We start from the raw sequence: 16330 nt of genomic DNA on the forward strand, positions 1-16330 counted from the left end.
ATTCTGTAGCAGAGGAGGAGATAATGGAGTGACTTGGAAGCCTCTGACACAGCTAAGGCATCCATCATGAAATCACGGCTTCAGTCAGACACTGCTGTCCTTAACACACAGAATAAGTTTCAGGAATTTTGTGAATAATAAGCTCATTTTGAGAGCGGCATTAACATCCTTTCCTCTCTGTCTAAGCTTGAGTAATTTCTGCAGAAGGGGTACATAGATGTTATACTTTTGAGTTCAAATCTTTCTTTATCTTTACTAAATGATATATTGGATGGGCATAAGATTCTTAAATCAGAGCATTTTTCTTCAGGAACTTTGTAAATGATTTTCCACTACATCCATTTCAGTGTAGCAGTTTGATATTAAGTTGATTCTCTTTCCTTTGTAAATAATATCTTCTGTGTGTAGAAGCTTATGTTCTTTATCCTTCGACTTCACAGATGTCACCAGAACATAACTTCTTTCACTGATTTTCCTAGAATTTACAGTACCCTCCCAATCTGAAAATCTTTGCTGTTTATTATCCCAGAGCAGTTTTCTCTGTCATTTCTTTGATTGCTACTTCTCTCTTTCTTCCTTTTCCTCTTTCTACGATGCCATTATTTCTTATATTGGTCCCCTGGATCTGACGTCTGTGGATTTGCCTTCCATGTCTCATATCTTTTTGCACCTGGTTCCCATTTCTTCAAGTTTTTGCCCTGTTATGAAATATTGTTTCCAGTCGTTTTTCCCAGAATATTAATTCAGTTCTCATCAGTGACTATTATTGTTTGGTTTCTCTACTGAATTTTTAAATTCAGAAATAATGCTTTTATGTCTTCCAGAATTTTTTTCTGTGATCTAACTGCATCTCCTTAAGAGTTCTTATTACTTTTTTTGTTTTTGTTATAGTGCTTGTCTGTCTTTCCCATTAGTTCTGCCTCAACAGGAGCCACCTGTTCTTGTTTTTTTTTCAATTGCATCCTCTTAAATTGGTTGTGATTTTTCTTGGCCTACTCATACCCACACAGGTCAGGCTACTGGTGTCTCTTAATGGTGATGAACTGACAGGTGGTGAAAGGTACAGCTGCAGATTTTGGTCTAATGTCTCAACAAATGAACTGGAAAGCCAGCATCTCTTTGCTGAGGCATGGAAAGCAGGGCTTTCTGTTCTTAGGCCTCTTGAGGATAGTAAAGGCTGTCCCTTTAGCACCCCTGCAGTTTCATCATGGCTGCCAGCATTCTTTTTTGTTTGTTTCTGCTTTTTAACAAAGTGAATCAGTTATACATATACATATGTTCCCATATCTCTTCCCTCTTGCGTCTCTTCCCTCCCACCCTCCCTATCCCACCCCTCCAGGTGGTCACAAAGCACCGAGCTGATCTCCCTGTGCTATGCGGCTGCTTCCCACTAGCTATCTACCTTACGTTTGTTAATATATATATATCCATGCCTCTCTCTCGCTTTGTCACAGCTTACCCTTCCCCCTCCCCATATCCTCAAGTCCATTCTCTAGTAGGTCTGTGTCTTTTTTCCTGTCTTACCCCTAGCTTCCTCATGACATTTTTTTTTCTTAAATTCCACATATATGTGTTAGCATACAGTATTTGTCTTTCTCTTTCTGACTTCTTCACTCTGTATGACACACTCTAGGTCTATCCACCTCATTACAAATAGCTCAATTTTGTTTCTTTTCATGGCTGAGTAATATTCCATTGTATATATGTGCCACATCTTCTTTATCCATTCATCCGATGATGGACACTTAGGTTGTTTCCATCTCGGGGCTATTGTAAATAGAGCTGCAATGAACATTTTGGTACATGACTCTTTTTGAATTATGGTTTTCTCAGGGTATATGCCCAGTAGTGGGATTGCTGGGTCATATGGTAGTTCTATTTGTAGTTTTTTAAGGAACCTCCATACTGTTCTCCATAGTGGCTGTACCAATTCACATTCCCACCAGCAGTGCAAGAGTGTTCTGTTTTCTCCACACCCTCTCCAGCATTTATTGTTTCTAGATTTTTTGATGATGGCCATTCTGACCAGTGTGAGATGATATCTCATTGTAGTTTTGATTTGCATTTCTCTAATGATTAATGATGTTGAGCATTCTTTCATGTGTTTGTTGGCAGTCTGTATATCTTCTTTGGAGAAATGTCTATTTAGGTCTTCTGCCCATTTTTGGATTGGGTTGTTTATTTTTTTGTAATTGAGCTGCATGAGCTGCTTATAAATTTTGGAGATTAATCCTTTTTCAGTTGCTTCATTTGCAAATATTTTCTCCCATTCTGAGGGTTGTCTTTTGGTCTTGTTTATGGTTTCCTTTGCTGTTCAAAAGCTTTGAAGTTTTATTAGGTCCCATTTGTTTATTTTTGTTTTTATTTCCATTTCTCTAGGAGGTGGGTCAGAAAGGATCTTGCTGTGATTTATGTCATAGAGTGTTCTGCCTATGTTTTCTTCAAAGAGTTTGATAGTTTCTGGCCTTACATTTAGGTCTTTCATCCATTTTGAGCTTATTTTTGTGTATGGTGTTAGGGAGTGATCTAATCTCATACCTTTACAAGTACCTGTCCAGTTTACCCAGCACCACTTATTGAAGAGGCTGTTCTTTCTCCATTGTACATTCCTGCCTCCTTTATCAAAGATAAGGTGACCATATGTGCGTGGGTTTATCTCTGGGCTTTCTATCCTGTTCCATTGATCTATCTTTCTGTTTTTGTGCCAGTACCATACTGTCTTGATTACTGTTGCTTTGTAGTATAGTCTGAAGTCAGGGAGCCTGATTCCTCCAGCTCCTTTTTTCGTTCTCAAGATTGCTTTGGCTATTCGGGGTCTTTTGTGTTTCCATACAAATTGTGAAATGTTTTGTTCTAGTTCTGTGAAAAATGCCAGTGGTAGTTTGATAGGGATTGCATTGAATCTGTAGATTGCTTTGGGTAGTAGAGTCATTTTCACAATGTTGATTCTTCCCATCCAAGAACATGGTATATCTCTCCATCTATTTGTATCATCTTAACTTTCATCAGTGTCTTATACTTTCCTGCATACAGGTCTTTTGTCTCCTTAGGTGGGTTTATTCCTAGATATTTTAATCTTTTTGTTGAAATTGTAAATGGGATTGTTTTCTTGATTTCACTTTCAGATTTTTCATCATTAGTGTATAACAATGCCAGAGATTTCTGTGCATTAATTTTGTATCCTGCTACTTTACCAAATTCATTGATTAGCTCTAGTAGTTTTCTGGTAGCATCTTTAGGATTCTCTATGTATAGTATCATGTCATCTGCAAACAGTGACAGCTTTACTTCTTTTCCAATTTAGATTCCTTTTATTTCCTTTTCTTTTCTGATTGCTGTGGCTAAAACTTCCAAAACTATGTTGAATAAGAGTGGTGAGAGTGGGCAACCTTGTCTTGTTCCTGATCTTAGTGGAAATGGTTTCAGTTTTTCACCATTGAGGACGATGTTGGCTGTAGGTTTGTCATATATGGCCTTTATTATGTTGAGGAAAGTTCCCTCTATGCCTACTTTCTGCAGGGTTTTTATCATAAATGGGTGTTGAATTTTGTCAAAAGCTTTCTCTGCATCTATTGAGATGATCATATGGTTTTTCTCCTTCAACTTGTTAATATGGTGTAACACGTTGATTGATTTGCGTATATTGAAGAATCCTTGCATTCCTGGAATAAACCCCACTTGATCATGGTGTATGATCCTTTTAATGTCCTGTTGGATTCTGTTTGCTAGTATTTTGTTGAGGATTTTTGCATCTATGTTCATCAGTGATATTGGCCTGTAGTTTTCTTTCTCTGTGACATCCCTGTCTGGTTTTGGTATCAAGGTGATGGTGGCCTCATAGAATGAGTTTGGGAGTGTTCCTCCCTCTGCTATATTTTGGAAGAGTTTGATAAGGATAGGTGTTAGCTCTTCTCTAAATGTTTGATAGAATTCGCCTGTGAAGCCATCTGGTCCTGGGCTTTCTTGGATGATTTTTAATCACAGTTTCAATTTCAGTGCTTGTGATTGGTCTTAGCATTTTTTTTATGGGGCATCATTTTAAAGGCCGGTAAACGTCATGTGGGAAGGGGAAGTATGTCTCCATGTGCAGAGAGGAATCTGTTTACTATGTAGGTAGAGCCCCCTCAGGCAGGCAGTAAATCTGGCCTTGCATCAGAGTGTGCTAGAAATGCAAACCTTCACTTGGACCATTTGGTGCCTCTGATATGCAAATAAGGATGCTAGAACCTACTTTTTTTTCTCTGAGAACTCAAGTGTTCATATTCACCAGTGGCTGTCTTGGTTTCCCCATAACAGGTTACCGTTTTGCAGCTCTACTGCCATAATAATTTATTGGAAGGGAGAAGGGCTTGTGAGCATGTTCCCAGATCACCATGAACCCCAGCTTCTGAATTTTATGCCTTAAGTGGATTAAGGATTTTTCTTTGTTATTATTTGAATAACTTAAGAGAAATGATAACCAAAATGAATTAGAATATTGATGTAAAGATTATACCTGTATCAAAATGGTCATATGAAAATCTATGTACAGATTTTTTTTTTAGTTTTTTTAAAATTTATTAATTTATTTATTTTGGGGGCTGCATTGGGTCTTCATTGCTGCGTGTGGGCTTTCTCTAGTTGCGGTGAGAGGGGGCTACTCTTCCTTGCAGTGCACGGGCTTCTCATTGTGGTGGCTTCTCTTATGGCGGAGCACGGGCTCTAGGTGCACGGGCTTCAGCAGTTGTGGCTCATGGGCTCAGTAGTTGTGGCTCACGGGCTGTAGAGCACAGGCTCAGTAGTTGTGGCGCACAGGCTTAGTTGCTCCGCGGCATGTGGGATCTTCCCAGCCCAGGGCTCGAACCCGTGTCCCCTGCATTGGCAGGTGGATTCTTAACCACTGTGCTACCAGGGAAGCCCTATGTACAGATTTTTAAATGTTGCACTTGCTGGCGATGAAAAATAGTTTTCCAATAGAAAAATTGTGAGGGCAATTTGGAAAGTAGCTTTGAAATTAGAAACCATTCTGCTTTCTTATTTCTCACTTAAAAGAAGTTTAACATTTTATTTCCTGATTTTTGATTCAACGTTGCTAGATATAATGGCTTGCAGATTTATGTCCTAAAGTCAGTTGTCTACCAGGAATGGCACATTAGTCCCCTGTGTTGTGCAGAAAGTGGTAAGGCCTATGGTTGGCTGGAAACTAGACATGTGCCACTGTCTTCTCACAGAACAGTTCTGAGGAAACATTACTTAGTAAAATGATGCTCTTTTAATCCTCAACAGTCTCCCCTTTGTGTTTGACTTTACAGATAGCCTTGGATACCAGTTACTGGACTATCATTAATCATGTCTTCGTCTGGGGCAGCATTGCCACTTATTTCTCCATTTTACTTATCATGCACAGTAATGGCCTCTTTGGCATCTTCCCAAGGCAGTTTCCATTTGTTGGTAAGTGAGTCCCACTATTTGCCGGGGCCTAGTGTCAAGTTGTCGTTTATTTGTCTTTGTAATTTATTTTCTTTGGTGAGATTAGGGATGACCAATAATTCTGTCTCTAGGAATTGATTGAGCCAGACATCTGAGGGCTTACAGGCTTGAAGTGAGCTCCAAAAGATTAGGTTTTGCTGTCCCTACTAGATGCAGAATCACTGAGATAGCTGCTTACAGGTTCCTAACAGCCCAGATGCAGTAGACTGTCCCTTTCCAAATAACAGGCATAGCACATATAGATCAGGGATACCTGAAAACCTGTGAAGTTCATGTATGATAGAGGGAAGAGAAAGAAATGCCAGGCTTTCCCTTTTATGCCACATTATCACCGACATTTCTGCCTAAGTTTACCTGTGGAACTTATTTGCAATTAGAAAAGAAGTAATGTATAATTTAGAGCCTTTTAAAAATTGCTGGACATAGTCCATGAGTGGCACCAAGAATAGTCTCTGTAGTTAGACGGCCAGTGTTCAAGTGTCATCTCTGCCACTTATAAGCTGTGTGACCTTAGGCAAGTTTCTTTTCCTTTTCATGCCTTAATGTCTTCAGTTCTAAACTTGGGGATGTTAATAGTTCCTACTTTTATAGCAAATTGGTGAGGGTTAAATGATATAATGCATATGAAATGCTTAGCATGTAGCCTGGTACATAATACTTTTTTAGTAAATGTTAGCCTTGATGATGATGAAGATGGTGATTAAAGCAAATGTGGCTTGATTACTGGTTGGGGACATCGAACAGCAGATGGGTAGCAAAAGACTTCCTAAAATCCCTTAAACCGCTGAGATTGTATGATTCTACAAAGAGTATATGTCTGGTCTATCTTTGGAGTATACTATCATTGCACTCCACATTTCAAAATGATTCCCAGCAAGGGCCACTGAGCTTTACACAGTGGGGCTATTAATAGACTTTTAAAGAAGTTTTGAAATCTCTAGTGTGTGTGAAATAAGTTGGTAACAGTGATGTTTTTGAGTTCATCCCAGCAAACTGTGGAAAAGAGAGATACATAGTGACAAGCTACTTGAGCTCGATTAGGCAAGACAGATTTGCATCCACTAGTTGGGAAATCCAGTCTAGAAAAATAATTCTTAGAAGACTGATTCATGTAGAAAGCAAAATAAGAGTGATTATAGGGTTATACATTTATAACCCTATAAGGTTATACATTATAGGGTTATACATTTCCAGAGCGATTATAGGGTTATACATTTCCAAATTGCAATTCTATTTAAATGCATGTATATGCTTAGGAGTGTTGTATTCAAGTTTTGCCTTCCTCTGTGTGTACATGGAAATCTTTAAATTGTACCTCTCTTACTTAACATGTAATGTTAATCCTTTATTTATCAAAAGATTCCAACCATGTATAAACATGATGGTTGTGAATAAGAATAAACACATTAGGAAAAAGAGAGCCATTTAAACTACTTTTAAGTTTTTTCTTTTCTTTTTGGTTGCCAAAGCTGAAAGTTCAGTGCATTAACCAGAAGACTTCCAGTCCTAAGACAGCATTCGAACATGCATAATGAGACTGGAATGCCTCAACTGGGGAAAGTAGTTTGTGTGGGGACCACTGTCTAAGCACATGCCATTCCAGGAATTAATTACTGGGTTCCAATGAGACTTTTCAAAACTTAAATCAACATTGAGGTTTAAGAAAATTTTTTTTTCCTTAGTAGCCAGCAGCAAGCAGGAGTGTGGTTTTAAAGTGATGCTTGTTTTTCCAGCCATGCCTGGGGGTACTGAGCTTCAGGGAGTCCAAAAAGACATTTAATTTACTGAGTCAAGTTTGTTTCTGCCCAGGCAAATGGAATCAAGTGCTCTTTGGTAGGCAGAGTCTATCCTAAGACAGAAAATGCAGACATTCCAATAAGGAGCCAAGCATCACACCCAAAGCCCATTAAAATTGTGTTAACTATAGCATTGGGAGGGGGAACCTGGATAATTAATTGGAGGTATCATATGCCTAGAAAACCAACAGGAACAACAGTTCATAAGTAGGGTTGACATCTTCCGTATAGTTTGTCTGCCTGCCTTACTGACCCTTATTGCTTTGTTTAAACGAACATCCCAGTATACGAGGTGTGAGTATAAAATAAGAAAACTGGCTCCAGGCTTGGAAATGAGTTTCACTACTCCATTGAACTAGAATATTGAATGGCTGAATCAGTGGTTTTCCAGTGTGGAGAATGCTCTTCTCACAAACCCAAGAGCATCTTTGATCTCCTTGGAACCTTGAGTACTTCATAACCGAGTGAAGTTATGAGATAGAGAGATTGGTAAGTCCCTCCGAGGCAGGATTTTGGGGGCTGTTGCCTGAATTTAAAAGGTTGACCCTGTAGTAGACACAGCTCACCTTTTATGGCATAGCCAGTTGAGAAGACCAGTATTTGCGATTGTACCTGCATCCAGAACATACATTGTGTAGTTTTGATATGATAGTTTTGTTTGAATCCATAAGGGTAAATGTGCCTTTAAAAATAATGACTGCTTTGTAGTTGAGGGATTTTGAGGCTGGATGGGAGAATTCTGCTTCATGAGTGAAGCTGGACTGAGCCTGGATCAGAGAATGCTTGGCTCTGGCTGGCAGTCCCCTAGTGATCAGGCCGTGAAGCAGTTCCCAAGGGTGATCTTACCATTCTTGCACTCTTATCACCACTGAGCGTATGATATACTGGGGAAGATACCCAGTGGTTCTCCTAGGTAGTCCAAAAGTCCCTTTCAAAAAATACCTTATGGGAATAGACAAAGAACCAATTAATTCACTAATTCAGTTCTATTTATAATCACAGTGTTTGTTTATTTTTCTTTAATAATAGGAAATGCACGACATTCCTTGACCCAGAAGTGCATCTGGCTTGTTATTCTCTTAACGATAGTGGCTTCAGTTATGCCTGTGGTGGCATTCAGATTTTTGAAGGTGGATTTATTCCCAACCCTGAGTGATCAGGTATGTTGTAGTGCCGCTGGGTACTTGAGGGGTTGGTTCTTTGCTCTTGGAATCATGTCCTCTGCCTGATTAGAAGTCCAGAGAAGAGCTAATGAACTTCCCATCAGCAACACCTACAGGTGCACGGCATCACATCACAGTAGCTGGAACTGCCCACAACTGAACATACTAGCCTTGGGAGTGCCAATGAAGATAACTGTCTACACTGAATGTGGGTGGGGAGTCGTAAATTACAAGTGAGATTGGATATTTTTAAAAGTTGACTCTTAAAAAACAAGCTTGCTGGCAGCATTTTGGACATTTGCTCCAAGGCAAAGGCAAGCTAGAGGGAAAGTTACTGACTTGGGGAAAGTAAAGGGTACAGTAAAAGAGAGACGAGCAAAGTATGAGGTGAAGGGGCTCTAAATTTCTGTAGAAACATAGTAGCAGATTGTTAAACATGGGAGAGAGGTTACTTTCTGAACAGATTAAGAAAGGGAACAGCAACATGATAGCTGGATTGGAAAATATAAAGTTAGAAGAACAGAAAGAACAGATTCTAGAAATACCTAAGTCAAGGGATTGACTGACAGAACATATTTCAGTATTTTATGGAAAGAGGAGTATAAGCAACACAATGTCAAATTAGGTCAGGACCCAGATAGATGAGAAAAGGAGAAAGAGGAGATGCATTTGTAGCTATGTCTTGAGAAGGGGGAAGTATTGAGGGGGTGAGTGACCAGGCTGGTGATGCTGAGTAGAACTGAGGTAGAAATTCCCTTATCATGAAATCCTTCATGTTCTGGGGCCAAAGTACCAAGAGATTCCTTCTGAAATGATTCGTGGATTCCCCTGTTATGTTTGTCCTTTCCCTTTGGCTCTGTGAGCTCATTCTGATGTCAACTCAGAAAATGATGGATGAGCTGAAGGAAGATGATGCTCATTTCTTCCTGTGTTTATACACATCATGATTTTCTGCTTAATGGCTTTCTCCCGACATGAAAGTCAGAAGCCAAGCAATCGATCAGCTGACCTAAAGAACAAGGTGCTGAGCACCAAACCTTGGATCTCTTCCTCCTCAACGTTATAGGGAAATGAAAGAAATGCTAGAAACCCACCCAAACAATGTTGAGCTCTTCAAAAGACCACAAAAAACCCCCAAAGAAATCAAAGCACTGAAAATCCCATGGTACTTTGACCTACCACGAGAGTTTGAAATTTTGTGACTCTCATTTTCTAAATTTTCTCTTAGTCCAGTTACTAATGACTACTGGATCCTGAGAACCTCCTAAAGAGAGAGGAAAGATTTATTTGGGCCATATGGGTCTGTAAATTTTTATACTGACTGTATTTGGCTGGTGCACGTTAGAAAATCTTTCTGTACAAAAGTATGTTCCTGTTCACTTAAGGTGGATGTATTAGATGGGGACAATAATGAAATTTGTCTTAACACTTCTTAATAGTCTTAATAGTCTCTCAGTAGAGATAAAAACTAACCGATATCCAGTGTAATCTTTTGGGTAGAAAATTGCTTGGCTTTTAGGTGAAAAACTTGATTTTGCAGTGAAGCTGAGTACTTGGTTATCATTGATGTTGTTTTTACAGAAAAGGCTTTCACTTCACAAAGTGGCCCACTGTGTGGAGTCTATATCCTCTGGATGCTTCATCTCACTCTGGGTCTCCTTTGTCTCCAGATCCGCCAGTGGCAGAAGGCTCAAAAGAAGGCAAGACCCCTGCGTAGCCGAAAGCCTCAGACTCGGAGATCAAGCTCGAGAAGATCTGGATATGCTTTTGCTCACCAAGAGGGCTATGGAGAGCTTATCACATCTGGAAAAAATATGCGAGCTAAATATCCACCCCCGACATCAGGGTTGGAAAAGACACTGTATAATAGCACTAGCTGGATTGAAAATTTATGTAAGAAAACCACAGACACAGTGAGCAGCTTTAGCCAGGATAAAACAGTGAAACTGTGAGTCAAGATGAATTTGAACCACAGTTATCTTTTCACTTCGGCTGGAGCTGAAATTAGCTGGCTCCAGAGTTTAAGATCAGGGGTTAGGGGTGGGCCAGATGGCCTCGCTTAACCTAAACCTGTGTCAGACAGTGGCCAGTGCCATCCAATAGAGATGTGCGCTACTGAAAACCAGGTCAGAGGTCACTGTCCAATTCATGAGTTGGTGGACAAAACCCTCACAATACCAGCACAAGGTTTTTTTTAATCAACCTAGATACCAATCGATCTGTACTTTAGAATCTTATTTATGGAGAAACACTTGTAAATCTGCATATACAGAGAATGGGTCTTCAGGTGAATAAAAGGGTGCTTTCACAAGGTATATATCCCAGCTGAAAAGCATCTTTGTGGCAGATTAACGCTTATATGTAAGATCAGCCATTCCCAAGATACACTTTTAAGATTTAAAAGGTACACATTGTACACTAAGGTGCTTCCAGACTTACAGCAGCTTGTCACTGTCCAGTCTTGATCCCGACCTGTGTGTTCAGCCAGGACAACAAATCACCTTCATGCCTGAAGAGCAGAAAAACATGTTGGTATTCCACATTTTTCTCCTAGTCTAGAGACAAAGTAGACTGAACATCTTTACAGTAGAATAGGCTGACAATTTGGTCAAATTTATTCAAAAAATTCTCAGGGACATGTTCATGAAATGTCAAAGAGAGACTCTGGAAAGTATTCTAAATACTTTTCAATGACTTTTATAACAACTTCAGTAGTTATTTTCTCTGCCTCATCTAGAGCTATTAATGGACTCAGCAAAGCACTGGAATTTCACACTTTGATGATACTATTCCATGTAATGTATGTGCAAATATTTTCAACATTTCCAGTTTTTAAAAGTTCAGATTTGAAACCAAACAATTTAATAAACAGTCTTTTTAATTACTTATTTAAATATGCAGGTTTAGGTCATTCAGAGTTAGTTGGTTTTGATATTCAGCTGTCATATTTATAATTCAAACACATGAGGTTGATTTTTTGGAGATGTTCCAGTCCAAATTTGAGTCCATATGTGAGTCATCAGTATAGTGTCTGTAAAAGAATTCAAGCATATTTGTTCAAACTCCAGTTCTGTCACTCCTTACCTCTGTAAGCTTGGGCAGGTAATGTGCTTCCTCTGAGACTCAGTTTCTTCCTCTGTAAAATGAAGATATACTACCTACCTCATGTGGTTGTTCGAGGATTGTCAAAGCACAAATTCTTAAATCATTGAAAACATAATTCTCATGTGAATAGATGATGAGTTAAGTGCTATTTAACTCAATCAGAATACAAGAACAAATGTGAAGAACTGGAATTTAAGTAATCAGTGGAAAAGGCATTGATGAAATGAGATTGCAAAGTAAGATCTAAAACTGGTTAGTATTCTAAAGGGAAATAACCTTGGAGGTATTTTTATATAGTAACTATAACCTTGGAGGTAAATTTCTCTATCAGAAAACAAAAATAAATGATCATCATGCCTTATCAATTTTCTATAAATCATACTTCAACTTTACAGAATCCTTAATCTGGTCTTTATTGCATTATTAGTCAAAGTTATATTTCCCAAAAGAGTCAGATGGCCCTTGGGTAAGACGGATAATGGGCTAACATGATATTATGGCTCACACAATCCTTTTTTTTTGGCCTCAATTTCCAAGTCTGGGATAACTTTTCCTGAATCAGATCAAATGAGATATATATAAAAGAGCCTAATACAGTGGTTTAATCATAGTTAATGCTTTTAGATATTCCCTGTTCTCCTACGTGCCTGCATAGACTTAACTAGATGTTAGTTTTCAGTGTCTAATTTGTCATTAGTTTCACTGCGTTGTAACATTTTTGAAAGATTTGCAAACTTTTACTAAATATTTTGGCACTTGTGGTGTTTGATGTTTAGTCTCTTTATTGGAAACTCATTGGGGAGAGTTTTTGTTCCACTGATTAACTGATTTTTTTTTTTCTTCTCCTTTACATGCCTAGGGAAAATGTACATCATTCTTAGGATCAGAGTCAAGAATAAAATGAACCAATTTGACCTATGTTTAAGGGATGGGAAAGATTAGGAATAGTCCACGTTTGCAAATTCAGTTCAAATTAAATAAGGCTGTTTATAAACAGCTAATGTGGATAGCTGTGAGAGAAACACATTTATCAGTATACTTTGGCCCCGTGAGATCCAAATGAACTCACATACCCATTGCGAGGTCATTCAAGTGCCAGGGATTATTTTGAGCCTGAAGATAAGCCTGAGGGGTGATGGTGATGCACTGGGGAATAGTAAAATTTTAGAATTACATAAACATTATCAGATTATTTGGAAAGAAAAATTCTATATTCAGGACTAAAGTTGATAACTATGTGTTTTTAAAGTCTCTGTCCAAGTTTTGAGCTCTTACAGGCAATTACAAATTGTGCTTCCCAGAGGAGGGATCAAGGTGGCGGAGAAGGAGATGTGGAGCTCACCTCCCCATACAAACACATCCAAAAAATATATATGGGACAATTCTTAAGAAAAACTAACTGGAAACTGGCAGAAGAACTCCTATACCGTAGCTGCAGGAAAGATCTTCACGTAACAAGGTAGGACAGAAAAAAGGCATAGGGTAGGGACCCCCACCCCTGAGAGGAATCTGAAAGGAAAAGAAGTTCTGCATTGGTGGACCCTCACCTGGGGGAGCAAGCAGGTCGAGCCACAATCTAGGTGTCCCAGTCCTCAGGAACAGCACAGAGCAGACAAGCCCTGTTGGCTACTGGGAGAACTGCTGGGATAGACGGAAGGGCTGGAGAAGCCCAGGCTCTACTCCAAGGAGTGTGCGTGTGCTGTCTCACCAACAGTCATGACAGAGAGAGACTTGCACTGGCAGCTGTCACCTCACTGCACTCCCCAATGTGAATGGGGCAAACACCCACTCCTGCTCACTCCATACCATAGATTGGCATGAGATCTGGGCCAACCAGCCCTGGGAAAATACTTGGGATAGCTACACAGAGACAGACTGGGGTCTGGGGTGTGACCCAGTTAGGGTGGTGGTGGTCATTGTCAGTGCGTGCTTGGCTGGAGCTGCAGGAGCATGCCACAGTCAGTCTCCCAGCCCAGTGAGTGCTCCAGCTCTACCCACTCCACACTGCAGCTTAGCACTGGATCTGGGGTAGACAGGTCCTATGAGATGTCTGCCACAGAGGCAGCCCAGATCTCTGGCAGCAGCTCAGCCACCTCAATTCCTGTAGTCACAAAGCCCCAACCCCAGTCCTAGACTAGTGAATGCTCTGGCCCAGCCACTCCACAACCTTGCACTAGATCTAGGACCAACACAACAGGGGAAGGGATGTGACCTTAGGCTGCATCCAGGTGGAGCTTCAGAGGCCTACACAGGCAGCGCATCGATCCTCTGTGAATGCATGGGCTTCACTTGCTTTAGCAATCACCTCCTTTGGGTCAGGGCATGCACTCGGGGAACGGAGCCTGATTGAGCCTGAATATCAGGGTTTCTACTCTTAACTACAGGGGACCAGACCTCACCCCTGACAAGACGGCAGCAGCCATGGACAGAGAGGAAGTCCCACCTTACACCCTGCACAGACTTTAGACCCAACACCAACTACACCCCCAAGGGGAAAACAGCCAGCACCCTAAGGAAAGATGTGGCTCGTGTCCATATCAAAACCAACCCTCTCACCAAAGATATTACATATACAGAGTCTACACAGGGATGCTCCCACATAAAAACATCCTTCAAGCCCACAAAAAGTAACAGTTCCTCCTAAATTCATAGAGACACAGAAAGTTAGATAAAATGAAAATGCAGAAACTACTCCCAATAAAAAGAGCAAGAGAAATCCCCTGAAAGAAAAAATAATGAAACAGAGCTCACCAGTCTACCAGATCCTCAGTTCAAAAGGTGGTAATAAAAATGCTAACTGAATTAAGAAAGATTATTGATAGAAATGCAGATCATTGCAACAAGGAACTAGAAACTATAAAGATGAACCATGAGAAAGGGATAATTCAATTTCTGAGATAAAAAGCAATCTAGGAGCAATGGATAGCTGACTAAATGACACAGAAGAACAAATAAGTGATCTGAAAGACAGAATAATGGAAATCACCCAGTCAGAACAGCAGACAGAAAGACAAATAAATGAAAGCAACATATGCTATCTATGGGATAATGTAAAATGTGCCAACCTACGCATAACAGGTGTTCCAGAAAGAGAAGAGAGAGATGGGTATCAAAAATATATCTGAAGTAATTATGGCTGAAACTTCCCAAATTTAAAGAAGGGAACAGATATCCTGGTACAGGAAGCGCAGGGGGTCCCAAACAAGATGAATCCAAACAGACCCATGCCAAGACATATCATAATTAATATGGCAAAAGTTAGAGATAAAGAGAAGATTCTAAAGGCAGCAAGTGACAGTCATTTACAAGGGACCCCCCCCCATAAGGCTATTAGTTGATTTCTCTGCAGAAACTTTGCAGGCTAGAAGGGAGTGGCACAATGTAGTCAAAGTCCTGAAAGGGAAAAAGTTGCAACCTAGGATATTCTATCCAGCAACATTATTATTTAGAATAGAAAGAGAGATAAAGGATATATCAAACAAGCAAAAACTAAAAGAATTCAGCATACTAAACCTACCCTAAAAGAAATATTGAAGGGTCTTCTCTAAATAGAAAAGAATCAAGAATTTATAGGAAAGGGAAATCCCAATATGAAAGTCAAATACATAATAAGGACTGAAGATCACTTAAATAAGCCAGTACATAGATTAAAAGACAAACAAAAATTGTAAAAGGGATTATAACTAAAATAAACAGTAAAAGCATGAAGATGTAAACTAGGACATCAAAAACACAAAATATGTGGGAGAGGAGTTAAAAAATAGATCTTTTAGAATGTATTTGAATTTAAATGATTATCAGTTTAAAGCAACTAAGTATAGTTTTGGGTCAACATAATGAGCCTCATGGTAACCACAAATCAAAAAACTACAGTGGATTCACAAAAGCCAGAAAGAAAGGAACTCAAGTATACCATAAAAGAAAATCATCAAACCCAAACAGGAAAATCAAAAAGAAGAAATGAACCAAAAACCAAACCAAACAAAAGACTGGAAAACAAGGAATAAAATGGCAGTAAGTACATATCTATCAACAATTACTTTAAATGTCAATGCAAAAATTGTTCCAATTAAAAGACATAGAGTGCTGACTGGATTAAAAAAACAAGACTGTTCAATATGTAGCTTACAAGAGACTCACGTCAGAGTGAAAGACACACAGCGTGAAAGTTAGAGGATGGAAAAGATACTTCATGCCAATGGAAACAACAAGAAAGTGGGGGTAACAATACTCATATCAGACAAAATAGACTTTAAAAAAGTAAAGAAAGACAAGGAAGAGCATTATATACGATAAAAGGATCAATACAAGAAGATAATATTAAACTTGTTAACATATATGCACCCAATAGTGGAGCACCTAAATATATAAGCAAATACTAAGGGACATGAAGGGAGAAATTGACAATAATATAATAAGAGTAGGAGACTGTAGCAGCCCACTGATATCAATAGACAGATGACCCAGACAGAAAATCAATAAGGCAACCGAGGCCCTAAATGATACAATAGACTGGTTGGACTTAATTGATATTTGTAGGACACTACATCCAAAAAACCCAGAACACATATTCTTTTCAAGCACACATGGAACATTTTCCAGGATAAACAACATTCCAGGTCACAAAACGAGGCTCAACAAATTTAAGGGGATAGAAATTATTTCAAGTAATTGTTCTGATCACAACAGTATAAACATAGAAATCAACTACAGAAAGAAAAATGGGAAAAGAACAAACACATGGAGACTAAACAACATGCTAATAAAAAACCAGTGGGTCAAAGATGAAATCAAAGC

General features: G+C 39.3%; 1 protein-coding gene across 13 annotated transcripts in view; it reads left to right on the top strand.

The window, feature by feature from the left end:
• The window catches only part of ATP8B4 (ATPase phospholipid transporting 8B4 (putative)), a 305179-nt gene extending 292882 nt beyond the window's left edge, over positions 1-12297 (top strand). For all 13 annotated transcript variants that reach the window (XM_032624347.1, XM_032624361.1, XM_032624352.1 and 10 more), the window contains 3 exons: positions 5292-5430; positions 8295-8425; positions 10099-12297. In XM_032624347.1, the coding sequence (XP_032480238.1) occupies positions 5292-5430; positions 8295-8425; positions 10099-10380 (552 nt within the window). In that variant the 3' untranslated portion in view covers positions 10381-12297. The remainder of the gene's footprint in view (positions 1-5291; positions 5431-8294; positions 8426-10098) is intronic.
• Positions 12298-16330: the final 4033 nt, after the last annotated feature.

Source organism: Phocoena sinus, chromosome 2, assembly GCF_008692025.1.
Source record: "Phocoena sinus isolate mPhoSin1 chromosome 2, mPhoSin1.pri, whole genome shotgun sequence".
NCBI classification, from domain to species: Eukaryota; Metazoa; Chordata; class Mammalia; order Artiodactyla; family Phocoenidae; genus Phocoena; species Phocoena sinus.